Here is a 23,365-nt window from a genome sequence, read left to right on the forward strand (position 1 = left end):
GGAATGACATTATCAAGGGAAGGCTTGTCTCTGAAGAAGGTGTGGGTTTATTTATTAATTAGGCAACACATATTTCAAAAAGATTAAAGTATAGTAAAATTTGACTTGCCTCTTAAGAACGTCCAGTTTAGACTGCCTGGTGAAGCTCTTACTAGTCTGTGCCAAGTCCTGGATATACAGTATGCTACAATCTACAACAATACATTCATCTCATTAGATTTAAACAGTTGTACAGTGGAGGTTATACCTTACTAAATAAATTCTGAGCAGAATCAATACCATAATATATAGAAAATAATAATACATAACTTATATTTCTTGTTTTGACTATATCATAATATTTTAGTTACTGGACATGAACTTAATTTGCATGTTTTTGTTATTTTCACTGAACCTGTATCAAGAGACCACCTGTCATATGTTACCTTATTTATTACCTCCGTTCAAAGATCACATATGACAGATTTGATTTTACAACATTTAGAATTTATCTAAAATAGTCACATCGACATTTTCTTAATTCTATGAAATGAAACCAAAAATCAAGATTTAAAATACCGGTAAAAGTGTTATTAACCTTGAAGAAGCCAACAGATTTTGTTACATCACAGACAATCTGTGTGATTACTAACCTGGTATGTTGAGAGCAGTAAGTTTGGCAGGTGGTATATAGTTTAGGAACTTCTCCATGCCATAGAAGATGAAAGAGCTGTTTTCTGTAAGATATATCTCCCACTCTCCAACACTAGGGGTGTGGTCATCTCCCATGATGCCGAGCCAGCGAGGCGTGAATTGCTGATCGTATTCGTCTATCAAACGGTTTATCACATCTATTGGTTTATCCACTTCTGTAACCAAATATCACACAAAATGAGATCAGCTTACCTCACCTTATCAAAAGTTACATAATCATCAATTATAGACCAAGTTATAATACTTGTACATACAGAACTAGAAATGTAACAGGCAGATGAACCAAGAGGGTCAGAGGTCAATGTACAAGACCTAGGGTAAAAGGGTCCATGTACAAGATTTAAAGTCACAGGATTCATATTACAGAGTTAGAAGTCAAAGGTCATTGTCACAGAATTAAAGGCCCGAGGGTCAATGCTACAAGATTCAGGGGGTCAAAAGGTCAGTGTCACAAAATCACAGGTTACAAAATACTTTCAAGAGGGTGATGCAGTATCACTAGAAAGACAGAGGAAAAAGTCCCAGAATCAGAGGCCAGAGGGTCAATGACACAGAGACCAAGGGTCAATGTTAAGGAGGTCAAGGGTCTAGTCACAAGATTAGGGGATATGGATAAAATATTTGGGACTACAGGGCTCATATTTTTGGGAAATACATACCCGTTTCTGCACAATCCAAGTGGGTGTCCACAATATCTGGTTCAATCAAGGAACATGATTGATATCGCATGTAATACATGTAGAACCTACTGTATTCTAATATACATCGATGACTTGTCTTCAATTTCACTGTGGAATAATATGGTGACTTTACACATTTCATACCTGATCTTGTGTTCAACTTTGACTCTGAAGACATTAATTTCAACCGTATTATTTCATATTTTGTGGGGTTACAGCCAGGGTAAGAAGGAGGGAAACCAAATAGTTTACTCTCTTGATCCATAAGTAATACCCCTGGTGTAATTTCATAGATTAAGAGATTATATTTCAGGTTAGTAACTCTCCTCAAAAGTCACAATGTGATAGCACAGATGTCATAATATCTTAATACTGGTTATTAGATTTTGCAGATGAAAAACTACAACCTTTGAAGATCTACCAAAATAATAACTAGCACTTTTCGAAAGGATACATCTGAAGTTCATTGTGTCTACAGCATGTTGCCATGGTGCTATCTCTCTGGTAAGTGGAACCTACAATATGCATAAAAAAAGTTGCTCATCATTAAAGACTCTTTATTCTTTTGGTATTAGTGGAACTCTTCAATTTTCAGTAGATAATACTTATGTTCATATTGTTGTAGACTGTGATTTCTCATTCAAATTCAAGATGCAGCTTGTATCTACAAAATTATGTGAACTGTATCTCATATGAATAATTTTGACCATCTTTTGTATATGACTTACAATCTTGGCCATTTTTTTGCTGGCATCCCTGAGGCCAGGGATTCTTGACATTGGGTTGTCCACCTGACCCTTTGGTTTCTTCTTGTTTACATCCTCTGTGAAAACAAATGGTACAGTAACAGAAAACATTTAATATTTAATTTTAAACTAAAACTAATTAAAACATGGAATACCAGAAGCATATGATAATACTGGAATATAGTGAAATACACAATAATTTATACTTGTAAAAAAGAAATACCTGACACAAATATACTTACTTATATAATCAATTCATATATCAGTTAAATCAATATCAACTATTCATTTATGATTCTAATTCTTAAATTTTGTTCTGTGTCTTATAATTTCCACTTTTTCATCCTCTATGAGTAATTACTGATGGTAAAAATATAAACACATGAAATTTAAATCACAAAGTTTTTAGAATTAACAAGAGCAACTGATTTTGTTGAGAGGATTAATTAATTAAAAATCAAAATTTACTATTTTCTATATTGAAGTTGTTAACATGAAGTGTGAACGAAATTTACAAAACTAGTGTGATTTAACAAACTAACAGAGAGCAGGTTATGGTGAATAGTTAAAAGTTTTTCAACATGATTCTAGACTGTAAATTTCTGTGGAAACACTTCTCACAAAATCAGTGGTTATCGTTTTTGTAATTCAGAACTCCTTGCCAAACTGGTCAACTAAACAGTTAAAGAAGATTGTGGATGGGACTTAACAATGAACAAAAAATATAAAATCAATGTTAACAGGAGTAACTCCTCAAAACTGTCTTACTGGCTGAGTCTGCAGCAAATTTAACATGATCCCCTACAACAAAGTCACACATCATATAAGTGTAACAAACAGTGTTTCCAGGACAACAGATACAATAGTATCATTAATACAGAGGAATTCTCACATTTCCAAGACAACAGATTCATGGGTTTTATTATTTCTATAGGAAATTTGGTACCGGCATTTCCAGGACACTAGATATAGGTGTATCATCAGTAGTTTGGGAAACTGGTGTTTCCAGGAAAACATCAGTACTGTGGGAAACTTCTTTCCAGGACCATATCAGTATTGTGGGAATCTGGTTTTTCCAGGACAATAGTTTCAGGGTATTATCAGTTTTAGGGAGATCTAATATTTCAGTAAAAAGGTACTCATTTTAAAAATGATTTTACATCTTGTTTACCTACTTCATTGCTTTTTCAGGAATAAAATAAGTTTTCCAATTGTGGGATAAAAATTTATTTGATTTTTCATCTTTCCAAGCGAGCATGGTGAAACAAGCAAACGATCTTCAGAACTGTTTTAATTCAAGCAAAAGCAGAAACCTGACTAGATTTCCACTCCAGAGAAAAGATGGAAACTACTTCAAACAAATACTATGCCCAGTCTATACTGTATCTAGGATCTAGCAGAAATTCCACTAATATCTGAAAAACTAGTACCTTGTTGGCCCAATTTAACTTCATACATTCAAGATTATTTATCACTTAATGATGCTATGAGATAAATGTGATTCGATGAAATGAAACACATATCTAGCATTTTACCTTAATCATCCATATGAAAATCATTTGAAACAGAATAAAGATAAACTTAGTTAATGCAATGGAAACAATAATTGATAAAGTTATACTATGATATTAGCCACAATGTCATTAAATATTTTGTGTGAGATAACTTAAGTTTTTCATTATCTAATAGCTGTTGTAGGATTGATAACTGATATTCATATATAGCTATATAAATATATATTAAGAAACACCAACATTTTAAGAATTAGCAGTCAGATATTAATTTCATATCTTTAGTTGTATGTCTGGTTTATTTTACAACACTGTTTCCTATCCTATTTCAAATTGTTAAACTTTTCAATGCAATCTGAACAAACAACAAACCATTACTGTTACTTTACTTATTCAGTCAACAACCATCACCCACTCACCACACAAAAATACAACTATATTCTAACTCAAGGTCACAACAGAGAAAAATGTGTACAGAAAAAAAAAAGATCATACGAAATTGTAAAATCATTTACAACCAAAGACGGACAATTTGTAGGGAGGGGTTTGGGCTTGAAATATGAAAAAGGAAATTGGTGGACTTCAAGATCTCAATAAACTTTGTACATATGACCACAGAAGAAATTTGGGACTTTTTAAACAATGAGGATACAGTTGCATCAATATTAAAATCATTTAAACATCACATTAAAAATTGATTTATGTTTGAAAGAACATTTGAATTACTTTAACAAAAAACTAAAATTCATTGTTCTTTTTATATTTTGATAAAAAAATGTACACACTGGAAAAACAATCTTCATCATTCTACCAACAAACAATTAAAACCAGACCACTACTTCCATCCCCTAAGTCTTGCCAGTCACACAAACACTGTGGGTGCCCTGGTCTCACACAAATTACCTTCTCCTGTGGCTATGACATAAACACAAACTTATACCTTATAACACACAACTTCACCAAACATCATTTGTCAGGTTATGACATCTTTAGTTAGAATATTATAAATATTAATTATTTGAATGATTTTAATATTTTTGAAATATTCAATACAGAGATGGGACTATGAATGAAAGTATTAAATTTCTGATACGTGGCACAATAATAATTATCATTATATCATACTTCAATATGCTATCTCGTCAATATAGACGGATTCACCAGATATGCTATTACTTACATAACTTGTTAACTCTTATTGTAAAATAACCTTTCAAAACTCAAAAGTCTTCTATTTTTCTTTTTTTTTTTTTTAAACTTTTCAGCTAACTACCTCTTCATACAAAGTACATTTATGTAAAGAGTGTAAATCATAATGGTACAATTATAAAGTCTGCCTAATCAAGACGATTGATTATATGATATAAAAAAAAAACCAAAAGTAAATGTTTATATAGGGGTATTTGAATTTTTGGTATAGGACAATTAACATGAATGTACAAGAATATGAAGCAGTTGATATGTTGGCTAGTACACAGATCTAATACATGTCATTAACACTACATCGTTCATTAACCCTCACATGCAATACCTACCATCTTCTGTAGAAAGAGATAACAGAAAACCAACATTAGTAACAAATTGTCCAGGCAACAGACATCATCAATTTCATAAAAATTGGGAACATTTTCAGAAATTAGAGAAATCTTTAATTAGTGAAAGTACCCAGCCAATGAATAATTAATAATTCATAAAATTTATATGCATACAAAGAAAAAAAGAAATAAAGTTTAAGACTAAAACTAACAAAGGTTTGTATACAAACACCGAAATAAAGAAAATATAGTGCATTACACCAAAATTATGGGAGAAGAAAAAAGATGGGGTTTGCAGCCACTGATATGTATTTTTGAATTGAAAGTAGATTTTTATTTTTCAATGATAATCAAGAGCAGGGTGGTTGATCTAGCACTAAATCTCAAACAATCCATATTTAGTACAGCTGGACATTATGATAAATGAAATCATAAAATTGATAACAATGCCAATAAAGATAAATACACTGAATGCATCCTTCTATTCAAGCCAATGACAATCCTCTTCTTGCTCAACTACTTAACAGTTTTTATGTAAGTGTACTTAGATGTATTGTTGATAACATAAGTTCTAACTTACACTAGCAATTAGAAAATATGAAACAAATTGTCAGACATGGACTTAATTGAGAGAAGTACTTAACTATACATGAGTTAGTGCTACTCTTGCAGAGATAAAGACCAGTTTGAATGGATCACTGTCATCACAAACCCTTTAATATGGTGACTCCTTTCAGATTTTTTTCTATTTTATCAAAATCAAATCATTGAAATTGGATTTATTTAAATGAGCATATCCTTTAACAGAAAACAGAATCAATGATTATTTTGTAGATAAAATTTGCCAGTTTTCAGAGAGATAAGTCAACAATGAAATAATTTATATTCATTAATAAATATTTTAACAAAATGGGTAGGAAGGAATACCTCATGGTTGTTGGAAGATATAAGCCATGTACCAAAGTATGTAAACTGCTCTTAAGAAGGTCATTTTTAGGGTTTGAAGATAAAAAGGTAAAGATATACAAGACTAACCCATAACAGCTAGACTAGGTGAGCTCGGCTTACCTTTAGGCTTGCCTGTATTGAAAAATTCAGCATTGCATGAATATTTTGTTTACCTTTTTCATAGCTTATGCATTTTGCATAACTAACTATTAACTATAATGCCAAGGGAGACAGGTTATGCAAAAGACAAAAACAGGAAAAAAGTGATGATTGTGTTTGGTTCTGACATCTTTAAATGGCGTGCTACCAATCTGATGGCAACAGCTGCAGTCAAAAAATATGAAAGTCTGCCAAAGTAAGAGTTCTCTGTAAAACATAGGAATACACACTAAAGACAAGGTTGTTTTGCTGTCGTAGTGTGGCAGAGACAGAACAGAAAACATACCTGTTGGTACCTCTTCCTTGAAGAATCTGTGATAGAAAAGCTGTAGTGAAAAATCACGTGACAGGGATGCAACATTCTCCACCTGTAGGAACTCAAGGGCCTCAAGAGGGAGTTGCATGAGATAGTTGTCGACCAGGAGGATAGCGCACTCAATACTTGGAGGAGGCTCGACTGGGGCATTCTTAGCTTCTTTACCACTGGCTGGGGTCACCACTTGGGTACTATAGGGAAAATTTACATCACTTAACAAAAACAAAACATGCTTTATTTTCATTTTCAGATTTTTGTTTTTTGTTGTTTGAAAGAAAATTCAAATGAATTAATATTATCATAAAAATGACCTCAATTGAGATAAGCAGTTATAACAATACATTGTCACTTTGGGACATTTTTATACCATGTAGTCGATTGAGTTTACACAAGACAAAAATTGTTCATCTGAAACTAAAGACAACCAGAAAAACTCTAGATTTTATTATCTGTTTTTTTATATTTTGATAACCTTACTTGAGCATGCCCTGTAGAAATGTTGTGATGGGCTGAAGGTAGGACTCCATGTCCTTGATAAGCTGGTCAAACTCCTCTAACAACATGGCCTCCTCCTCAGCATCTTCATCTAGATGAAGGGTCTGAAACATCATCAGTCTAACTATAATGGCATATCTACATGGTCAGGTATACAGGTATTCATAAAGCTAATCTACATGGAGAAATAGAAAACATCCTAAAATCTTCTGTACCAAGAATATGATATCATGCTGTTTCTAAATCTTGTTAAGAAATAAGAATAATTTGTTCCCATCAGTGTGTCTATAGGTATATCATGGAGATTACAGCATCACATCTCTCCTCCTGTACATATTGTCATTTTTCTTCTTCATGGACAGAGAAACTTGTCTTTTAATATCCTCTTAATGAATATCAAACATGTTATCTTTATGTCTACATAGAAAAAAGCTGGTTATCTTATCTACAAATCTTCTCCGAGTGTCAACCAAATTATGTAACTCATATCATGTTCTCTGACATAATAAATCTACATGATTGTTTATTAAGGCTGAATGTTAAACAGACCTGTGTCTTTTGTTTGAGACTCTCATCGAGGTTCTCCAACATCTTCTGTCTCATCATAGCCTGGGCACGGGCATATTCTTGCTTCAGAAGCAATGCTTGTATGGCCTGGCGATGGTCTGCAAACTTTGTAAGCAGGGATTCTAGCATGTCAGGGTTCACCTGGATACCAAACACCTTGGCCCTGCTGGATGCTGTTATTCAAAAAAGATCATTTAATTAATTGATCAAGTAAAAATGATGTATGTAAACTGACTTCAGTTGTCTTCTATAGCATTACTTATCTAGACATCTCAAATTTGTTAGGGGTTTTATGTAGAGGTATTTCAATTTAACTAATTTTGTTCAAAACAGTTCATCACATATTCTTAGCCAGTCAAAACACCCCTTTCAACTATTGATGAGAAAGAAGCTCCACCCACTTTCCAGTCAAGTTGTCAGTAGATTCGGGTCAGGATGCAGGTCGAGACATAGACAAAGGCTTAAAAAGTTTCTGTGCACTGATTATCTGTCTAAATTGTTGTTTATATTGATTCCTGGTATTCATATTTGAATTTTGTCATGTCTCTCAGTGGATCAATATAACAGGGGACATCATGGAGAGGCTTTGACATGTGACAGAAAACTTGTCTGAAGTTGTCAGTATGTTTCTTTCAAATGGAGATTGGGATTTATGTATAATTGTGCATTATACAGTAAAGGTAGAAAAAAGTACCAGGTGACATGAATTTATTTAGTTGTGATATTATAACTGAAGATGATCCCTGGAGTTCGAATATCACCTACTGTAACAGTCATCATCTTTATCAACATTCTGACATTACAGACAATCTCACCTGAAGTGAAGAAAAGCCAATTGGAACATGTCAAAATGATTATCATCATTCCCCTCTCCACTTTCATTCTGCCATCTTTGGGTAAGTGACAGAATTCATGAGTATATTGGGGATTTGATCATGAAATTATCCAATATAAAATGTGTTATGTAACCATTATTTTAGAATACTGGATATATGTATCATTCCAAACCCTCTAATTATTCTGACCTTGTGGAGCAGTTGTCTTTGGATTCTTGCCTCCTCCAGCCACAGGAGCATTCTTTGGCTTGTCTAAAATTGCACCATACAGGAAGTTTCTAGGGGAAAAAATGACATTCTGTGAAAAGGTGAACCTCTTCTAATAATTATCATTTCACTCATCCTTAATTCACTACTTCAGAATTATTCAATGAAAAATGGCCTTGAATTTTCAATGAATCAACACAATTGGCTGTAAACATCAAGTTTCCAGTTTCCAAACACTTGCCTGAGGCAAAGGAAATGTAAATACAGGTACTAAACAAGTCAGTTGATGAAAATCAGAAGCTATATCCTGAAATATCTTTTTAAACCAGCATCTTCTGAAAATCTGATAACTCTTTAAATATCTTTATCATCTGTCCTTAGGTCTTAGCAGTTAACTGATAACAAGAATGTCTGGGGGTTTGAAGTGTAATGAAGTACCACCTACTTGTCATTTTGAATGGTCATTTTCCCATAAAAAAAATTTGGATACAAAGAGGAAATTAGTCTAGAAAGATCTTTCAAATTCCAGAAAAAAGCCCACAGCTGATGGAGGATTAAGTCTCTAGATAAGTTACTAGAATCACAAGTTTGTAGTGAATTTAATCTATTGTAAGTATACCACGTGGAAAAACAGATGCTATCAAATATACATATATTACCATAGTTACTTATTAAAAAAATACTCTGTATTTCTTAGATGTACATTGATATATGTACTGTCTTATAGACTTTTGAATTAAATCATTGTTCATTAAAAGGAAATGTTTGATGACTTGTATGGCTGCAGCGTGTATCCTACATACTTGTCTGGAGAATGCTGAAGGATGATAAAGTTGAAGTTGGCTGGGAACTCCTTTATCAGATCCAGATGGGTGGGCATCACCTCAAGTCTCTTCCAGGCCTAGACAGAAAACAAAATCTCAATGCTTTAATATATATGTATCTGAAGGCTGGAGATACTGAGACAATGACTTATTTTAAAGTCTAAGGTTTTCTGTTGTATCAATGATATTTATCATATTAGAAAAAGTTACTTCATTTTGATGTTAAAATATCTTACTTAATTTTAATGGTTACTATACCTAGATATGTTTTTATGCCTTTCTTGTACATCAACAAAATAATGAGAATGTATGTGTTTACTTTGAAATTCGAGTTAATTTATCAAACTTTTTCCCCAGCTAATGATTGCACCCATTTTCACTCATTCATTAATATGATGTGATGATGCACTGTTCATGGAGCAGGGCATAACATGCTTACTGTATTGTACTTTAAACCAGAAACATTTATGTATATACAAGAAAAAATACAATTTATTCAATATTTCACCAGACATATACATGATGTATTTGTATATTTCAACATTGACCAAATCCATGCTTTATTATGAAGTACTTACTAAAACAGGAATTATTCTTATTACTCACCTGCCAGTTCTGCTCAAGCGATGTCTGGACAGAGGTCATCAGGCTGCCGCTGGACATGTTTGTGCTGATGTCATTTTCCAAAATGTCTGACCGCTGATGGAGCAGTGCGGCAAGACGAGAGGTCATGGGGTCGACCTGGGCCTTGTTCAGGAGTGTTTCAAGTTTAAGAGACGTACAGCAACTCTGTAAACAACATTGATGCTCATTTAACACCAGCAGGCCAAATTTACTGACATATTTGAATTTCAACCAATCTTACTGTGTAGGCACAAGAAATATTTGAATTTCAACCAAAGACACACAAACATTCTTACTGTGTAGGCACAATAAAGAATGACCAGAGACACACAAACACTAATAAATGGTACTTTAGTCCTGACCAGAGACACACAAACATTGTTACATAATAAAGTTTAATTAAGACCAATCATTACTTTAATGATATATGAATTCCTTATTTTGATGATCTAAGGGAGTTAACTCCTGTATAGTTATTGTCAGATTTATCTATTAATTGTTCAATTAATTATTGTTTATTTCCAGTTGAGTTTCTGTTTGAGATCACTTACCTGATATAAGGCCAGGAACATAGAACATGCTTGAGGATCATACTGTCCACAACATTCCACAAGTTCCAGAGATATAGTGGCAGCTAAATCCTGGTTACAAAAGAAAAACAATTCCAATGTCAAGCCAGATATGTGGTCAAAGATCATTGTCAAATGCCAATTACTGTGGTTTAACATATCTAAACCTTTAAACTTCAAGTGAAAAATGAAAAGAAAAAAAAAATGGAGGCTACTCACATTGTAGTGTTTGTTAAGTGCCAAATTGAGAGCCTGGACCAAACACTCAGTGGCTTGTAGCAGGTAGTGTCTACTCACGTCCTCTGCAGCCTGTCAACATGTAATCATACAATATTGAATTAGAATGTGGTCTTTTATTCGCCTCCTAGGTTTAACCTTTAGGCCCTTCACAGAGAGAGTCCTAATGTTAAATTCATTGTTTGGATCTACTGTATCTTATCTAAATTGGTATTGAAATGTGCTCTTTACTTGTGTCTTTTGTACAATTTTAAAATGTAAAAGCACATATGAAAATAGTTATTTCTAAACAAAATCATATTAAAACAATACAATTTCTCTAATGTAACCATATGGTGGATGAAGTTGCCTGTCATGTAGTCAATATGACATCATAAAAGATATAGTTAAGAGCAGTGTTACCTTGGTCTCTTTCATTTGTACGGAGTAGCGTACAAACAGTTTGGATGTCTCGTCTAACTCAGGTTTCTCCCCTTCATCTTCCTCTCCTTCTCCAGACGAGCTCTCCAGCTTCGAAATTTCCTACAAGGAATGTGTCAATAGTACATATGATAATGGTAACAAAATGTCTTTCAGTCTACCAGTGCTATCAGCAATGAATCTGTAATGTATAATAGCATATTAAACCCTACAAAGCCAAAAAGGAACAAAAAATCTTCATACATTCACATGCTGAATCAAAGTACATGAAAATCTTTAAAACACGAGAAACAAGGATTTTTTTATCTAAGTGTTGAACAAATATCTTTAGCTAGTGAAGTAAAGCTATCCTTATGATAACTGGGCTTACCTCCTCATACACTGACCACTGTGTGCCAGAGTTTGGACAGGAAAACACAGAGAATGCCTTCAGACTCTGCCCTATTCCACACAATGCCTACAATCAAAACAATCATCTATGAATGCAAATTCTTCAGGAGCCCCCTAATCAAGCATTCTGGGTCTTATTTCTACTTCAGAGTTTCATATACCATGTACGGACTCCTCAGAATCAATTGTCCTTGAAAGTGAAATTAATAACGTATTTATGAAACTGTATGTACTGAACACGTATATTTAGGTAAAAAGTCATGTATTATAAAACAACAAATTCATCTACTCATTACAGTCATATCTCAGAAATGTTGTGGACCATACTTACCTTAGTCCTCAGCTTAGGGATTCCAGCAGCCATATTGTGAGCATCCACAAACTTCAGCATGGCATCTTCGATAACTGTTCTGTAAACGGAAAATAAAGACAAGAAAATAATTGATCACATGACCAAGACTTTGCAAAAGGGATTTTACATGTCAAGTTCCTATCTTTTGGTGAGTTGAAGTATATATGTTTACATTTATCTGAAATATTTCAGACAGTAGGTTTTATCCACTTATTTATAAAATTGTCACTAACAATCACATGTTCATTTCAAATTAAAATTGGTAAAATGAAATTCAACATGAAAACAAAAGCCTTTTTACCTCGTGGTATCAACCCATTCCTTTTCCATGTGTGTGTAGGTGGGGGTCTCTCTGATAAAATCTTCAACCATCTATCAACACAAAAAACATCATCAGTTTGTAAAAGTATTCAATGTGACAATACTAACAAACCAGATATGACTTTACATCAGTTATAGAATTGAGTGTAAGGGATTGAAGGTAGTTATAAGGTCTAACAAAATAAAAAATCCTTTGATTGTTAAATAATACCAACATCTATAAGTTGCTATATCAAACAATATCCACATCTAAGAGGAGACTTCTGATTGTTTGAAATGTAAAGTATATGATGTAGTCCTTACTCAAACCACCCAAAACCAAGCTACTCATTATTTTTCATTCTAGAGTCCATTTGTTAGATAAATCTGAGCACATACATGATGCCAAAAAAACGACTTAATTATTTTTCGTTTCTCCATTTGAAGAAAAATGTTCTGTGACAAACCATCTGACATTTCCTTGGACTGTTCCAATAACATTTTTTAAAAAGCATAAAAAGCCCAGGTTACCTTGACAACTGCACCCTTCCTGATATCCTCTAACTGAGTCTCTCTTGCCTCCTTCGCATGTTCCTGGAATATCGCCAACATCACAGACCCACAATGCACTTTGATATCAGCTAACTCCCTCTGGATGGGCAGGCTCAAGTTCCGCAACTAAATAAATTTAAAGTACAATGCAATTCATTATACTAGCTCTAAAGATAATATTGGTTATGTTACTGTTGTCGTTATCCCAAATGTTAAGTAATGTGTTGTTTGGAAGTGCTTTTGTTTTGTTTAGACCAACTACATGAGTTTTGCTTATTTTTGAGCCTTGTAATACTGACAGCAAAATATTTGTTGTTTGTACCCTCTGTAGAGAGTTAAGATGTGCAAGTACTTTCTCCACTGAAATGTTGTTTCTGAAACAATCTCCTCTAAAGAGATGAGAGCATGCTGACTTCCATGTACATCTCTGAAATTTAGTTTTTGAACCTACCTCCTGTAGAGAAGCGAGGGTCTGGACATCTCTGTAAACCTCCTCTGCTATTGCCACAGCATCCCGTAGCACACCCATAGACTATAAACCAGAGACAATCATAACTAACATTGCTTAGTTATTAGCATAATAACTTGTACTATTGTAGGTAATAAATGCAAGTTTTATCTGACACAATAAAATTATTGTACAAATTTTGTACATTTATGTGCCTAAAAATCAATGTACAAATTTTATTTTCTATTAAAGTGTCTATAAACATTGACCTTTCATGCAAAACCAGATATTAGTTAGGAATTTGGTGAAAATATGACATAACATACATATATATCTCAAACTACTGATGAATCAATCCAGACAAAACTTTTGTGAAATATTTCCATCACTCAGGGAGAAAAATGAAAACATTGAAAGTTTATACCTGGAGATAATAAGTATGGAGGACTTCTTTTTCTGAATGGATAGATTTCTTTGCCATCTTGATGAGGATATCAGCATGGTCCTTCATTATGGGTAGGACTTCTCGTTTGTAGCCTAGTTTTGTCAGCTTGTCGCAGGCATTCTCATATTTCTGTGCAAAAATATACAGGTAAAACATTGACAAACCTCTGCTTACATTAATACAGGTTCAAATGGAATACATTTCAATTGGTTTTTTGTTTAATCCTTGGCAGAAAACTCTGAAACTGATGTTCATAACAAGCTTTACATATAACACACTTGATGCTTACCTCACAGATATCCAGAAGTCTCTTCAACACTTTAGGCTCATTCATATCCATGTCTTCTTCAAAGATAAGCTTGCTCTGAACAAATGCCAATCTGTCAAAAAAATTCAATGAAGCTTATGATCTCACAGTGCTTATTGATTTATAAAAATGCAAGATTAACTGGACTATTCAACAGAACAAGTTAATTGATCTACTTGTGAAAATTACTTTTCATGTCGGATAAAATATAACAGACTTATTTTCATTTCCATGTCAGGTAAATATAACAGACTTATTTTCATTTCCATGTCAGGTAAATATAACAGACTTATTTTCATTTCCATGTCAGGTAAATATAACAGACATATTTTCATTTCCATGTCAGGTAAATATAACAAACAAATTTTCATGTCAGGTAAAATATAACAAACTCGTTTTCATGTCAGCTAAATGAAAATGTTCAAGAAAATCAGGCAAATATTGCATAACAGAATCATACATCATTGAAAAGAAAAACTACTACAATTATTTTATTCTGACTCTGAAATATGGGACATAAAAACATATTCTGGAAATTCTAAATGGCAACCCATGGCCATCCTATTTCTGTATAAGATAACTGTTGTTTTTCTTGTGTAAGTTTCAGTGTAGTATTACTCATATGAATGAATAACGTGTAGGCTGGTTGTTTACTAAAGTCTTGTATTATATAATCTCTGAATTAGCTACCAATCCTGCCAAAAAACACAAATACCATTCATTTAAATGATAACAGCTAAAGTGAGTTCTCAGATTCACCTACCGTGCTTCCATTTTAGCAATGATGAACTGAGTGACACTGACTCTATTAGGACGCTCATCAGCAATTCTCATAAATTCATTTAAGGCGTGCACCAGAATACCCCGAGCCTGAAGATAAGAATTTCAAAATAAATAACCTGAAGACAGCAACAAATTTAAGTTATTTTCATCATAGAAAATCAAAATGATATGGAAGTGTTAATTCTATCTTAACCTTTAAGCATGTAGCAGTTGCTATCAAATAGACTACATTTCACTACAGATACTTACAATCCTCTTAGAGTTCCTGTTTTCATAATCCTTCAGTGTAGCATCCACCATCAGCATAGTTGTGTCATACCAAAACATCTCATCTCCTTGGTATTTATTCTGTAGTGGTAATATTTTCATCAATATAAGAAAATGAAAAACAAAATTATGTCTTTTCAAGGATACTGGGATATTTTTTGTAATGTGTTGCTGCAAAAGGATAGAAACCTGTTTCATCAACAATTAATACAATTATTCCATAAAAATCTTCTTCCAGATGAATGCAACATGATATCAATTTTAAGATTCTTTATTACTTTGTAAAGAATGATCATCAGGGTGAAGTTATAAAAAAAACAATTTAGCATCCCACCTGTGCCTCACGGCAGAAGTTAAAGGCCTGGCCATACTGGGCCTCAGCAAGAGCTAGCCTTCCAAACAGGAACAGGATCCGGGCCTCAAGCTGATGGTCATCAAAAGCCTGCAGAGTAAGGATATCTATCTGTCATACAATAATCTTTTCAACCTGATGACAGGCAAATTAAACTATCAGAACTGCACATCAAATTACATCAACCCATGATATACATTGCATGGTAAAGTGTATCTTGAGATAATTTTATTCTTCATTACTGTCCTAACCTCCTTTACAAGATTTAAATGATGAAGATAGTTTTGTAAATGTTAATAGACTTACCACAGCTGCTTTGTGAGCCTCATCCAGGTACTGTCTGGCTGCTTGGTAACCACACTGTAAAAATACAATCAATGAAATGAATGTAAGATAAACTTTAAAAGATCATTAATACTGAAGTATCTTGTTCACAATGACCTGTTAGTGACTTGTACTGACCTGATTGATAAGAAGCTGTGCCATATCAGCCCACACATCACGGAATGTAACAGCACTCAGCACTTTACCCAGGTGAGATGTGAGAGGTTGTTCATCACTCTGTTGAAGGAAATGTCATGATTGCAGTCTCATTTAACCTTGTCTTTATTAAAAATATTTACCTTGATATCAAGGAAAAACATGTTTAAACATCAATGTAAAAAGACATTTTGAACAATTTGATGACTTTAAATATTAACATGTATTGTTGTGTCCTCTGTTGTTTTAAAGAAGAAAAATGGCTAAAAGTTTACATTACTTTAAACACTAATCATCAATCCAGTATCTTGTATCAAAAAGTCCATAGCAAGCAAACCTTGGTGTCTATGGAGGATTGTCCCAGATGTGATGTGACTGACTTCCTCGTCTGACTTTGTGTACTCTCTGCTGCCAGATTTGCCAGCGACTCCTTCACTCGCATCTCCTCCTTTGCCACTTGGATCTGTCTCTCCTTCCATATGGCAATCTCATCACGGCATCTAGGAAGAGATAGTCACATTTATATCATTCATATTTTTCATTCCTTACTGCAGTTTCCTCAAGGGTCCTCAGGTGTGAGATATTGAAAAATACATTACAGGTAGTTCATTTTAATTCACTTTAAAGCATGAAAAGAACTGTTAGTCTCTAGAGGCAATCTGTGATGAAAATATTGCTTAATTAGTAGTAAGAGATTTTGACTTCAAAATGTAAATTGATTTAAACATTTTTTTTTAATCAATCATTTATCAAATGTGTCTTTTTTGAAAAGCAGTGATGGCCAGGGAAATACTCTGAACAATAGCATAACAATGGAGCATGGTTGTACTTACAGAGACTGGTCATCCTCACTGATAGTGAGTGGTCCAGCCAACCTCTCATGGAACATAATACCATTCTTCAAATTTAACTCCAAACAGACCTCAGCAGCTCTGTAACATGTTTAACATAAGATGGAGAATTAGCACACTGATGACTTTACTTCATCCATTAACAGCTGAAATGAATATGACAGATAATAAAACAAAGACTTAGACACAACCGGTACAACAAAGATCTGTTGTTTCTGGAATACCAATAAATTTAGCTGTGATGTTGCTAGCATTAACAACCACAAGTATGTTGTCCTATATTGACATTACCTTCCCAAATGTATCTTCTATCACCTTCCCAAAATGTATCTTCTATCACCTTCCAAAAATGTATCTTCTATCACCTTCCCAAAATGTATCTTCTATCCAGGATTAAAAAAGGTGAGGTGCTCACAATTCCCAAATCCAACCATGTAGACAAGTTTTTTATTTCTGAAATGGTCAAAGGTCACCTTTTGACCTTTAACATTGACCAGTAACCATTAAAATTTAACTATGCATAGATCTTGATGGTGTGATGATGTGGTGAGAATATTTACCAAATCTGTTAGGGTTACATGAGATATCTAGTACACAAGATTCTCATGGCCTATTTACTGACACAGAGACAAAGTGCTCTGGAGACCGGAAACTCATATTTTGTTAGATATTTTTGTGATTATAACAAAGGTCAAGAAGAGGTCATAGTGCCTTGTTTGCAAGTTTGATGTCCAAACATGAACTCATGTTTGATATATGCTGCAGAAACTTTTGTCTTGGAAGAAAACTTTTAATTTTCACCACTGTTAAATTCTCCCTAAAATAAATAAATGTACAGTATACACCTGTAACAGAATAATATTCAAGGTCAATGTCAAAGGTCAAGTGGAGGTTAAAGTGACCTCATTCAGTATGTAACACATGTACCTGTATATTTCCAAATGACTTTTTTTGGCGATGCCAAAAAAGAGGTGTGATATAATGTTAAAGTGAACTTCATGTCAAGATATATTGATTACAGTACCTTGAGTGGATGAGAGTGTTGAGTGCGTTGTTCTTGAGGAGGTTACGTGACATGACATCCTCCAGGGCAAACACTGGTAAAGTGAGGTGGTTGTAGCCTACTTCTCTCAGCATTCGAATCAGTGTGTCCAGGTAATGCAGGGTCAACATCTGTTTTATAATTCATAAAATTGTTTTTCAATTACCACTAAACCTCTTTTATACCAGAAATAACTTCTTATAAATCTACCAAGTCCAGTAATCAAACTTGGTCTATATGACTTCCATAAGAAAAAAAAATGCAGGTCTCATTTAAATAAAAAATGAAATAATTCATTTTAATCAAATTTTATAGAATCTGACATGTATTTTCTCAGGGGTGAATCATTAAAAGTAAAATTTTCCATAAACAATGTGTAAATTAAAAAGTTATTTCTAATATTAGTTTCTTTTGTTGTGAACTTACCGGTTTAACAATGGTACTAGAGTTAATACCATTAACCTTCATCTGCTCACTGCTGAATGCTTCCACCACCTTCAACACAAAAGTGATATAGAGATTACAGGAGTGACATGGTTTCTAATTTATCACTTCACAAATTGTTTCAACTAACTATTGATTTAAAACAAATCAGTCAATATCAATATTTAGTGATATTTTCTTTCTTTCTGAGTTTGATTTTTCTAGATTTTCAGTTTTTTTATATAATTCTGATGTCATACCTCATCTGGAGCATCGTACACAGCCCACTCCTCTGTATTGCTGGGCAGTGCATCAATGGGTCCCTTACGTTTGGGTTTCTCCTTTACAGGGGCAGCTGGGGCATCTTTTTCCTTCTTTTTGTTTTTAGCTGATGCAGCATCAGACTTGGCATCAGTCCCTGCAGCAGCTGCAGCCTTCGCCATCTCCTTAATGATTGGTCCAGTCACTGGCACTGACACCTACCCAGTATACAACACAAAGTATTGCCAAACAAAGTATAACAAAATTGCCAAAAAAGGGGTTAAACTTCATTAATTTAAATTTTTTCCCCAAATGTCTTCATTTCAGATCAAAGCGATATAAACAAATATCTTCCTTTTGTCTTTCTACCACTGACATTTAATCTACTAGATATAGACCTGGGTCTTTTACAGTTATTTGTAACATGCACTTTGCAAATCTCTATGTAAGCTACTTATGTGTCATACAATCACTCATTATACTGTGTCTGAAGCTAAAGGCTAACAATTGTTTATATAGTATTCCAGGTACATGACTGTTGTAATGAGTTCTCTACAGGTACATTTTGATATAGGTACATGACTACCTAAAAACATGACACAGCCATACCTGCCAGAGCCGCATGATAAAGGAGTGGCACATTAGTAAGAAGTCCTGGTACTCTACTGAGGAGCGACCAGCTATCTCGGCAAGGAGAATGTATGCTCTCAGCAGTCCATCTATCTGTTTCACATCTTCAAGGTCCTGGAACTTCAGTCCTGGGTTGTTGGGCAGCACACCTGTAACACAACATTTAGACTTTGTTATGTTAACTGATCTTTTGATTAAGTTTTGTGAACATTTACGTTTCAGATAATACAAATGATATCTGGAATTAGAAAGTGAATCTAAGTTTAGCTTCTTTTAATCATGTGATCTTGGTAAGCTGATCATTAAAATTTGAAACCTGTCTCCAACTGACCTAATACAGCCTTACACAAATTCTTCTACAACTGACTCTGTATATCCCTTCACAAATTTGTGTCCTACTGACCCTGTACATCCTACACAAACTTGTGTCCTAATGACCCTGTACACCCTGGCTTCACAAACCTGTGTCCTACTGACCCTGTACACATGGCTACACAAACTTGTGTCCTACTGACCCTGTACATATGGCTACACAAACTTGTGTCCTACTGACCCTTTACACATGGCTACACAAACTTGTGTCCTACTGACCCTGTACATATGGCTACACAAACTTGTGTCCTACTGACCCTTTACACATGGCTACACAAACTTGTGTCCTACTGACCCTGTACATATGGCTACACAAACTTGTGTCCTACTGACCCTTTACACATGGCTACACAAACTTGTGTCCTACTGACCCTGTACATATGGCTACACAAACCTGTGTCCTACTGACCCTGTACACATGGCTACACAAACTTGTGTCCTACTGACCCTTTACACATGGCTACACAAACTTGTGTCCTACTGACCCTGTACACATAGCTACACAAACTTGTGTCCTACTGACCCTGTACACATGGCTACACAAACTTGTGTCCTACTGACCCTGTACATATGGCTACACAAACCTGTGTTCTACTGGCCCTGTACATCCTACACAAACTTGTGTCCTACTGACCCTGTACACCCTGGCTACACAAACTTGTGTCCTACTGACCCTGTACATCCTACACAAACTTGTGTCCTACTGAACCTGTACATCCTAGCTACACACACCTATGATAGCTTGCTTAGCTACAGGTATGTATCCATCAGGATTGATATCATCTGACACACTGCTGGTCTCACTGCGACTGTCCATGGACTTTGCTGCTTTCTTGGGTTCAGGACTTTTCCTTGGAGTGTCAGCGACAGGAACTAATTTTGAGGGAGGTGCTGGTGTGGCCTTGCCCTTCGCTGAACTCTTTCCTTTCCCCTTCTTCTCTGCTTTCTTGGCCACAGAAGCCGCTACAAAACAAACATGATTGTAATGATTACTTACAGATAATAAAATCAGCAAAGATGGTAAATATCAAATATCATTCATAAATGTTTCACTTTTATAGCATACATATAAATCCCATATATACGGCAGCACATTTGAACCTCTTATCACATGTAAAATTTGTTAGATATTTCAATGTTACATATCCATATACACTTAAAATGATATAGATTAATGAACATGACATACGCTGATGTTAGTTTCCAACTGTTTTAATGTATGACATGATATAAGGGTTAATACATTTATATAAGTTTGTATGCAGAAACATTAAATGAAGCTTCAGCATACCTTATTAAGACATTAATTATACATCAACATAAGAATTAGTTACTGAGTACATTTTGCTTCCTAGAAAGCTTAAAGTAAGATATTCACAAAAAGTTTAAATACATATTTTGTGCATTATTTTGTATTACAAACACTTTCTAAAAATGATACAGTCAAACCTGTCTAAACCAACCACCTGTGGGATCTAGTAAACTTTATACTAAATAAGCCAGAGTTACATGACATCGAATACAGATGTCTTGTTTTGTAACCTTTGATGAGAATGGGATTATAACTCTACGTCAGATGTGACAGATTGTCTGAATAATTAGGGGTTGGTTTAGACAAGTTTTACTGTATTTTGATCAAAATAAATCATCAATCAAGACATGAGCACACAAATTATTGTACATCATCTCAGGAAAATCAACATCTAGGGAAAAAAGGCACACAGATGGTAAATCTAAATAAAAAAAGACAGAAGACATCACTGTAGTAATCCTAGTATACACACAGTTGTCTGTCAGTGGGCTGTATTTAATTAGTTGTGACTTTATCTTGGTCAAAAAGAAATCAAGTGACCTGACCAATGTCACTAACCAATACTACATTTGTATATTCATATTAATTAATTCTACCAATAATGGTATTGATTGAATAATTTCTAGCCATTGATTAAGTTAAAATTCTTACCTATGAATACAAAGTACCTAAACATATTATGCTCAAACATTTTTAATACAATCAATATTTTGTAAACAAAAGTAAATTATGAACCCTACTAATGGTACACTAAATTAAGACATCATATTATCATTAGCAAATAATTTCCACAGATTTTGGTTTTGTTTCCGACTAAGGTGAAAGTCATTCCATTACTCTAATTTCTCAAAGAATAAAATATGGTAGGAGCTAAAAAGATTCTCATCTGCAATATATATATAGATTGATTTACTGATAAAAACCTTACAGTATGAAGAAGAATAATCACCATGCGATCTATTTAGGAGTGGGACTGGGGACAAAGGTTTCTAGCTATGTCTACAAACACCAAACCACTACAATCAAAATTACAGGAAACACAAATGTACATGTCTGTCTATATACCCCCTTCACATACAAAGACTTTTAAGACTGAATCAACTTGATGCGACATGTTATAAATATCCTCCAATCAAATTCTTCATTTTAGAACAAATAAAAGATATCTCACTTCAAGGTTAAGCATCTTATTCAAAGACTCTTTCTGAGAGTCCATTGTGAATGACAGTTTACACTTAAAGTCATCAAAAGAGATTAATATGTGTCTGCTAACTTTGCAGTGGGTATAGAAGTTTGGTAAATCTATTATCTCTTAATCAGAGAAATAAAACCAGTAATCACATTTGGTCATTGCTAGCTTAAGTACAAAATAACGAGGAAGTTATGAACATGTACTTTATAATAATTTGAATTTTTGATTTGATGAAGATGTTCCTTATCATAATAAGGAACCCTCAAACACATACAATGTATTTATAAATGATTCATTAAAAAAAAACCAAAAAATAAAAAACCCCAAAACACTTTTGTACTTTGAAGTATTAAGTACTTAATTACCTTAAATCCTGTAAATCATAGAGTAACTGTTACATCTACACCAATGGTATTGTTGTCAACACTGAAACACTGTTACATCTACACCAGGGGTATTGTTGTCAACACTGAAACACTGTTACATCTACACCAATGGTATTGTTGTCAACACTGAAACACTGTTACATCTACACCAATGGTATTGTTGTCAACACTGTTACATCTACACCAATGGTATTGTTGTCAACACTGAAACACTGTTACATCTACACCAATGGTATTATTGTCAACACTGAAACACTGTTACATCTACACCAATGGTATTGTTGTCAACACTGAAACACTGTTACATCTACACCAATGGTATTGTTGTCAACACTGTTACATCTACACCAATGGTATTGTTGTCAACACTGAAACACTGTTACATCTACACCAATGGTATTGTTGTCAACACTGAAACACTGTTACATCTACACCAATGGTATTGTTGTCAACACTGAAACACTGTTACATCTACACCAATGGTATTGTTGTCAACACTGAAACACTGTTACATCTACACCAATGGTATTGTTGTCAACACTGTTACATCTACACCAATGGTATTGTTGTCAACACTGAAACACTGTTACATCTACACCAATGGTATTGTTGTCAACACTGAAACACTGTTACATCTACACCAATGGTATTGTTGTCAACACTGAAACACTGTTACATCTACACCAATGGTATTGTTGTCAACACTGAAACACTGTTACATCTACACCAGGGGTATTGTTGTCAACACTGAAACACTGTTACATCTACACCAATGGTATTGTTGTCAACACTGAAACACTGTTACATCTACACCAATGGTATTGTTGTCAACACTGAAACACTGTTACATCTA

At 34.1% G+C, this 23,365-nt stretch overlaps 1 protein-coding gene across 1 annotated transcript in view; it reads right to left on the bottom strand.

Moving 5' to 3' along the window:
* Positions 1-23,365, bottom strand: part of LOC132552617 (cilia- and flagella-associated protein 46-like) — a 58,448-nt gene that overhangs the window by 1,290 nt on the left and 33,793 nt on the right. The window contains exons 35-68 of the mRNA XM_060216805.1: positions 20,355-20,585; positions 19,230-19,399; positions 18,620-18,838; positions 18,363-18,431; positions 17,919-18,067; positions 16,877-16,975; positions 16,381-16,543; positions 16,026-16,124; positions 15,870-15,923; positions 15,546-15,653; positions 15,194-15,292; positions 14,925-15,031; positions 14,144-14,234; positions 13,834-13,983; positions 13,413-13,493; positions 12,941-13,087; positions 12,411-12,481; positions 12,089-12,167; positions 11,738-11,824; positions 11,350-11,469; positions 10,930-11,019; positions 10,693-10,782; positions 10,124-10,306; positions 9,497-9,594; positions 8,676-8,764; positions 7,633-7,823; positions 7,066-7,187; positions 6,559-6,779; positions 2,888-2,920; positions 2,102-2,196; positions 1,828-1,888; positions 1,353-1,388; positions 633-848; positions 110-191 (exon numbers count right to left, since the gene is read on the bottom strand). Of these exons, the coding sequence (XP_060072788.1) occupies positions 110-191; positions 633-848; positions 1,353-1,388; positions 1,828-1,888; positions 2,102-2,196; positions 2,888-2,920; positions 6,559-6,779; positions 7,066-7,187; positions 7,633-7,823; positions 8,676-8,764; positions 9,497-9,594; positions 10,124-10,306; positions 10,693-10,782; positions 10,930-11,019; positions 11,350-11,469; positions 11,738-11,824; positions 12,089-12,167; positions 12,411-12,481; positions 12,941-13,087; positions 13,413-13,493; positions 13,834-13,983; positions 14,144-14,234; positions 14,925-15,031; positions 15,194-15,292; positions 15,546-15,653; positions 15,870-15,923; positions 16,026-16,124; positions 16,381-16,543; positions 16,877-16,975; positions 17,919-18,067; positions 18,363-18,431; positions 18,620-18,838; positions 19,230-19,399; positions 20,355-20,585 (4,000 nt within the window). The remainder of the gene's footprint in view (positions 1-109; positions 192-632; positions 849-1,352; positions 1,389-1,827; positions 1,889-2,101; positions 2,197-2,887; positions 2,921-6,558; positions 6,780-7,065; positions 7,188-7,632; positions 7,824-8,675; positions 8,765-9,496; positions 9,595-10,123; positions 10,307-10,692; positions 10,783-10,929; positions 11,020-11,349; positions 11,470-11,737; positions 11,825-12,088; positions 12,168-12,410; positions 12,482-12,940; positions 13,088-13,412; positions 13,494-13,833; positions 13,984-14,143; positions 14,235-14,924; positions 15,032-15,193; positions 15,293-15,545; positions 15,654-15,869; positions 15,924-16,025; positions 16,125-16,380; positions 16,544-16,876; positions 16,976-17,918; positions 18,068-18,362; positions 18,432-18,619; positions 18,839-19,229; positions 19,400-20,354; positions 20,586-23,365) is intronic.

This window comes from Ylistrum balloti, unplaced genomic scaffold, assembly GCF_031769215.1.
Source record: "Ylistrum balloti isolate Yb309-2 unplaced genomic scaffold, AGI_CSIRO_Ybal_v1 Utg370262, whole genome shotgun sequence".
Classification (NCBI taxonomy): domain Eukaryota; kingdom Metazoa; phylum Mollusca; class Bivalvia; order Pectinida; family Pectinidae; genus Ylistrum; species Ylistrum balloti.